The sequence below is a fragment of the Macrobrachium nipponense genome, chromosome 8, assembly GCF_015104395.2.
Source record: "Macrobrachium nipponense isolate FS-2020 chromosome 8, ASM1510439v2, whole genome shotgun sequence".
In the NCBI taxonomy this organism is placed as follows: domain Eukaryota; kingdom Metazoa; phylum Arthropoda; class Malacostraca; order Decapoda; family Palaemonidae; genus Macrobrachium; species Macrobrachium nipponense.
In genome coordinates, this window is record NC_087203.1 from 86,078,000 (window position 1) to 86,085,499 (window position 7,500).

At 34.7% G+C, this 7,500-nt stretch overlaps 1 protein-coding gene across 1 annotated transcript in view; it reads right to left on the reverse strand.

The window, feature by feature from the left end:
• The window catches only part of LOC135223145 (uncharacterized), a 53,350-nt gene that overhangs the window by 43,637 nt on the left and 2,213 nt on the right, over positions 1–7,500 (reverse strand). The window contains exons 2-3 of the mRNA XM_064261648.1: positions 6,333–6,554; positions 1,330–1,560 (exon numbers count right to left, since the gene is read on the reverse strand). Of these exons, the coding sequence (XP_064117718.1) occupies positions 1,330–1,560; positions 6,333–6,554 (453 nt within the window). The remainder of the gene's footprint in view (positions 1–1,329; positions 1,561–6,332; positions 6,555–7,500) is intronic.

The following is a 7,500-nucleotide window of genomic DNA, read 5'->3' on the forward strand; positions in this document are numbered from 1 at the left end:
TCAGTAATAAAAAAGTAGCAACTATTGTAAAATAATGTCGTAAATTTTCAGTAATAAAATAAGTAGCAACTAGCGTAAATTAATATGTCGTATAATTTTTAGCAATAAAAAAGAACTTAGTAACCTAAATTAAATTTTCATAAAATTTTCAGTAAAAAAAATACTAAGCAACCTAAATTAAAGTTTCAGTAAAATTATCAGTAAAAAAAGGCTAAGTAACATTAATTAAAATTTCAGTAAAATTTTCAGTAAGAAAAAGACTAAGGAGCCTAAATTGAAATTTCAATAAAAAACACTTATCTAAATGAAAGTTTCAATGTAAGTGTCAGTAAACTAATCTCAATGAAAGTTTCATGGTAAGTTTCAGTAGAAAAAAAATACTAATAACCCAAATTATAAATTTTAATGAAAAATTACCATTACCTCTAAATTATAATTTTAGTAAAATTTTCAGTAGCAAATACTAACTAACCTAAATTAGAAATTAAGCAATATTTTCAGTAAAAAAATAAGAACTAACCTAAGTTGAAATTTTAGTGAAGTTTTCTGTTAAAAAATAGTGACTAACCTTAATGGACATTTCCGTAAAATTTTAAGTAAGAAAATACTAACCTAATTAAAAATTTCGAGTAAAAAATACTAAGGTAGATTAAGGATTCAGCAAAATTTTCAGTTAAAAAAATTATCAACTCACCTAAATTAGAATTTCTGAAAATATCAGTAAAAAAAATACCAACTTATCTAAACGGAAATTTTAGTAAAAAAGTACTAACTAAAATAAAACAGTTTCAGAAAATTTTCAATAAAAAAATATCAACTTACTACTTACCTAGATTAGAATTTCATAAAAAAATACCAACTAACTTAAATTACAGTTTCAGAAAATTCTCAGTAAAAAAACCAATTTACCTCTAAATGAAAATTGCAGTAAAAATGCCAACCAACCTAAATTAGAGTTTCAGAAAATTTTCAGTAAAAAAGGAATGCCAACTAACCTAGATTAAAATAAAAAAAACCAACTAACCTAAATTTGACTTTAAAAAAATTTTCAGTAAAAGAAAATACCAACTAACCTAAATTAAAATCTCTGTAAAAAAAATACCAACCAACCTAAATTTGAATTTAAAAGAATTTTCAGCAAAAAAATACCAACAACCTAAATTAAAATCTCCGTGAAATTATCAGTAAAGAAGATAACAACTAACTTAAATTAAATTTTCTGTAAAAAAAAAAAATACCAACTAACCTAAATTAGAACTTCAGTAAAATTTTCAGTAAAAAAAAAAAAAAAAAAAAAAAAAAAAAAAATATAAATAAATACTAACTCACCTGGGACACACAGATCTAGGACCTCCGACCACTGTCCGGATTTACACGAGGACATCTGGACGGGTCTCCCCGAAATCCACTGGAGGCCCGCCTGACACTGCATGAAGTAGGCCACGTCCTCCGGTGATCCGTTGGCGCCGTTCACCGTCATCTTCGTCGGCAGTAATTTCGAGTTATTGAGGGGCGTTGGTTGGCCGGTGCAGGCTGTCAGGTTCATGGCTGCGCCGACAGCTACGATGAAACATTGAGAAATGTAAAGACGAATTAATATATATACATACATACTCATACGTTAAAAGTTTTGATTTGAAATGTAATTTTTCAAAGAGGAAACAGTGTTACCATGGCGAAGGATGTTTTTGACTGATGTCTTCAAGTGGAGAGTCAATCTTAAAATATTCTCTTCTCATTTGCGGGTGTGCCGAGGTAATAGATTGAACTCTTCTACAGAAATTTCTGTGTTTACAGTACCATTTTTGTAACGTTATATGTAATATATCCCCAGTTTGTAACAGGTTATTTCAGTTTACTTGGAAACTTTTGTTTAACAAATTGGGTTAACAAGATGGACTTTGCTCTTTTAGATACCTTTTAATTCAAGCCCAAGATTAAAAGGCCTACGAATTCTAGAGCATAAGGAATACTCCTGAATGCTCTAGGGTATCCCGCGTCATTTAGAGCCAAAAAGGCAGATTAATTCCAAATAATCGGGCACTGGAATTTTGCGAGTGTCCAGTGCCTTTGCAGTAAGAGTGAAAAAGTCAGACTTTATTGGGCATAAAGCCCGAAGCCCGGAGTGGAGATAATTTTTGGCATTTGGTGCCTTTAAGCATAAGGTTTAAAAAAGACAGATGTTAAGGACTTTCCGGTTTCCCAAATAAGCCAGACACTAGAGCTTTTGGGCAGTTAGAAGCATGAGGCCAGACTTTAGTCTTGTGGGTACTACTAAGCTTCTTTAGAGCATAAGTTAACTAGTAAGAGGAATTGAATGTAAAAGACAAAGATGTTTTAAGTGCATTGAGACGTCGAAACAATTTCATTGAGGGAAATGAGCTTAGACAGATATCAAACGTGATAGCCTTGATTTTAAAGACCCGAACATGAAGTAATTATTTTTAATTCCCACTAAATAATTGCATTGAAATCCAGTGTGTTTCTATCGAATCAAGTGAATGAAGCCTCCGACTATTTTTCCAAGGTTGCTACAATCAATATGGATCCTGTGGGAGTCGCTGGTAGTTGCAAGATGCAACCGGTTTTTACCTTATTTTTTTGGTTTCCTGTACTCGACACAATAAGTGATTGGCACAGGCTGGTTGGTTTTTAGTTTAAGGTGGTCTTATGCCAACACAAAGCCATGCTTTTTTTCCCTTGCTTTGGCCCTTAAGTGTGGAAACCTGTTTAACGGCATATAAGGCCTGGTGTGGGCCTATGGACTCTTCAAACCAGCTGAGGCGAGAATGGCAATTTTCCGGGGTCATGTCATTCTTCGTGACATGAATAGAAAATGCAGTGTGTCATATTTGTTTGGTATCTGAGATTGAAAACTTTTCCATCAGAATTTCTTTTAAGTCAGAGATTAATGAGCAGATTGCAGATGGACAAAAGTTCAGCCGTGTAAAATACTGTATACTGAATATTAAGCAGGAGCTTCGGACTTCTTCAGTTTGGTATAATTTGTATACTGAATATTAAGCAGGAGCTTCGGACTTCTTCAGTTTGGTATAATTTAAAGTGTGTTGCATGGAGCACAACTTTAGACTCTAAGCCATAAAGAAAGCAATTATAGAAAGATAATTAAAATGTATCACAGATAAGAATTTCAGCTTTTATGGTGTTGGTAGAGAACATGCAAGCTGTTCCCAGTAGCGTAAGAGAAGAGAATGTTATGCTATACTTATTAGAAATATATCAGCGTACAGTGAGTATCGGTGATGAACAGAATTCGTGTTTTTTTTTTTATAGAAATGCCCGCAGAATCTCGGTAGATTTTTCATGATTGACTTTTTATGGTGTCATATCTATTTTCGATTCTTTATTCGTGTGATTGCATTACTGTTCGCGTGGCGCTTGAAACGAACTATTGGCATAAGTTGGCAAAATAAAGGGAGAGGGAGGGAAATGAAAGGCATATTGACCAACGAACAATTAAAATAAAGTTACTGATTGTTGACGTCGTTTCGTTTTTTATTTTCCTGGGCTGAAAATCAGGTTTCATTTCATTTAATTATTCTCCAAGCTAGGTGTATTTATGGCACGAATTGTACAGTTTTTGCTCATAGGAAAGTTTTAGGTTGGGCTGTGGCACTGAAACGGTAATATTATTATTGTTATTCTTAATATTGTTGTTAGATGTATGTATTCATAGAATATTTTTATGAGGGAACAATAAAACAAAGTGAAGAAAAACATGAAAACTCCATCGAAAATGATTTATAGGAAGAATGTTTCGTTTTTGGCTGTAGAGAGACTTAAGTTTGAGTAAGTTGCTGGGCTGCTTTGTAAAAATGTCATGCTTCTGTGCTGTAAAGGTATTTATGTGTAATAATTACATTAATATCACATATTTTCCACATATGTAAGTAAGCCCATGACCCAAGGGGTCACTGGCGAGATAGGAGTGTGATATGACCTCATAAACAGGACACAAGACGCTGCCGTGTTATGTTTGCGACGCCCTGGTTTGCATTTGCCTGTGTAATCAAACTGCATTGTCTTGTAAAACAGGTCACAGTGCCTTCCCATGAGAAGCTGGTGACCTATCACCCGCAGAGACAACACGTGACTTCCTAGTCACATGTTCATCTGTCTGTATGTTATGTACGCTGAGATAAGCTTTGTTCTACTATCTTTGTGAAAGACTTTGTAACTTGGATCTCTACTTCTCTTCATCGAGACCAGTTCTCTGAAACCAATTCTTCCTCTACTCCAGAGATGTAGTTCTTAATAAATTGTTAAGTTTTTTAACTCGGAGTTTGAGTCTTCGCCTCTATACTCAAGGAAGATACTAATGGGAACTTAGAAAATCTCTCTGCATCGATGTCACTCCGACGAGCATGGGAAGTAGACAACAGATACTTGTGTATGACAGTCGCAGGGAATAACATCAAACGGGACGCCTTCCTATACATAGGCAAAACCCGTACATATGTACTAGATTTTAGTTACTTCTATTCAGTTTTAAATGTCAGTACATTCACGTGCATTTGATTTCCTCTCTACCCTCTCACAGCTCGCGAGAAATTGCAGTTTGTTTTACAATGGGAAATTGCAGTCTTTTTTATAAGAATTTGTATTTGTTTTCTGTCAGGAAATGGACTCTTTCCCCACGGGATGTTATTTTCTGATTCCTCGTGGAATATTCTGATTGTTTACCCTTGGAACATTACATCGGGTTTCTCATAGGAAATTGTATTCTGGTTTCTCACGTTAAATTATATTCGGATTTCGTATGGAACATTGTACGTATTTTCTCCTGGAACTGTGTCTGTTTTCCTAATGAAAATCATATTTGTTTTCTCATGTGATTTTGTGGTCTCCCTTTTCGGGGGAAATTATATTCGGATTTCTCGCGGAACATTGTTTTCTCTTGGCATATTGTGGTAGTGTTTTTTTTCTTTCTGTTGTCTGTTTTGGGGTATTGTATTCTGTACTTTGTTCGTTCCAAAAGAGTGACTCTGTTTTAACTATATCCTGTTGTTTTTGTCATGTTTAGTTGCTGCGTTATGCGTTGTCTTGGAAAAGGTCCTATTCTTCGTATTCCGATTATTATTTTATGAAATGTCTTAACTTTGTCAAGAAACAGTTCAAAAGGCCATTGATTCGACTAGCTAGCTTCTACAGAATTCAATCCCAGTATGGCAAAACGAACAAAGAAGTAAGATGACGGTAATTCATTTTCTATTTATACAGCTTCGTTCATTCTGGTATTGAAATCCGCACCTTCCGTTGAACACTCTTTATTCATTAAAATAATCCACTTTCATTGATATAATTCCTTTTAATACTTGCAAAAGAAGATGGTATTTGCAGCACGATATGGAATTTATCACATCGCGTTGATTGAATGAAAACTTTATCAATGACATCCATATAAAGTTTTCATTCAACCAACGCTTAAGAGGATTAAAGAAGGATTATCAGTGGGACTGACCTAAACTGGCATAACTGTGGATGGATCTCTTGGTATAAATACCACCTTTCCTGTAATTTTTCTCATTCATCTACCTGAAGAGAGACATCAGTCTCTGAAAAATAGTATTTTCTCTATGTTTTGGCGTTTTTATGGGCTCCTTTTGTTTTATATTGAAAGATCTGGGTTCGACCCTGATGTGAAGCTTAAATTATATATATATATATATATATATATATATATTATATATATATATATATATATATAATATATATATAAATATATATATATATATATATATATATATATATATATATATATAATTTACATACATATGTATCGATATATATACATATAAATAAATATATATATATATATACTTATAGATGTATATATATATATCTATCTATATATATATATATATTATATATATATATATATATATATATATATATATATATATATATGCATGCTCACACACACACACACACACATTTATATATATGAATATAATATATAGAATATATATATATCTCTCTCTCCTCTCTCCATCTCTCTCTCTCTCTCTCTCGTCTCTCTCTCGTCTCTCTCTCTCCTCTCTCTCTCTCCTCTCTCTCTATATATATAATATATATATATATATATATATATATAATCTATATATATATATACTATATATATAAATTTTTTTTCTTTTTTTTTTGCTTCACATCAGGATCGAACCCAGGAAGGTCTTTCAATCGAAAGACAAGGCTGCTGCCAACCAGGCCAGACGAGTCTTCTCTTTCAATGGAAAGACCTGGGTTCGATCATGATGTGAGTCAGAATTTTATTTCTGCCTCATGCGCGATTGTGCGTCAAATCCACCAACCTGTACTGGAGCAGTTCACTTGCTGCCCCGGTGTCCAGGCGGTCCCCGTACACTGGGATACATAGACCCTCCCAGTTCCTGTCGAAGTGTAAGGACTGCTTCCAGGGCAGCCCACGGCCACGGCCACGCCGTCGATGATGGTCGTGGCGACGGCGACGGCGGTGTCGTAGGATGGGGTCACGCCGTCGCACCAAGACTCCACGTCCACGACCTTGGCTGCTGCTGGAAATGAGAACGAAAGATTTCGGTGTTCATTTTGGGATTCAGTCAGGTGTGGTCATAGTAGGGTTAAAGGTCATACAGAAAACATTTTGTAGTGGGGGGGGGGGGGGGGGGGGGGGGTGGGAGGTTGGAGGTGGTGGGGTTTTGTTGCTAACTTTAATTCCTCCTAATATTTGCAAATAAGTTTTTTTTTACAATTTACGAAAGATGGTGGGAAACTTGAGACAAATTAGGTTTTGTGTCGCAGATATGACAAGCATAGTAGTGTATCCTAAATCCTGCAGATCTTTGGATCTTCAAACCAAATCTGGATGCACTGGAAAATTTTATATAGCTTAACGATAGATAGTTTTTTTTACTACTGTAGTTTGTACAGCTATTGTGTTGATTGCTGTATTGATTGCTGTACGATAAGTAAATGCTTCATGCTGCTTTAGTATGTACAACTATTTTATAAATTGCTTTACTATAAATAGCTTTTTTATACTGCTTTAGAATGTACAGCTATTTTGTAGATTGCTTTACCAGAAGTAATTGATATGGTTTTGCTCTAGATGACACGAAATATAGCAAAAATTAATTTTGCGTTATTGAAATCAGTGCGTTAAATCATGAAGAATACAGAGCCCAGCATGATCCTCCAAATTTTCTGCGTATACGGTTTTAAGAATCGCCTAATTTAGCAATTTCCAGTGAAAGATTTTCTTTCCACCGACAAATATTTTGCTTTTATAAATTTAAGTTATCGACACAGAAATGCAAAATTCGGATTGCCGCTGGGATTTCTGCAAATCGATAATGCAAACCTGTATCACAGTTCTCGAACTGATCACCGTCGTTCGCATGAAGTGTCATAATGTTAAGTGAGGTCATCACCTTGCCTTTAAAGCACCTCTGTGGCGTGGCCGGTTTGGTTTTGGCCTGCCGTCTCGGTGGCCGCGAGTTA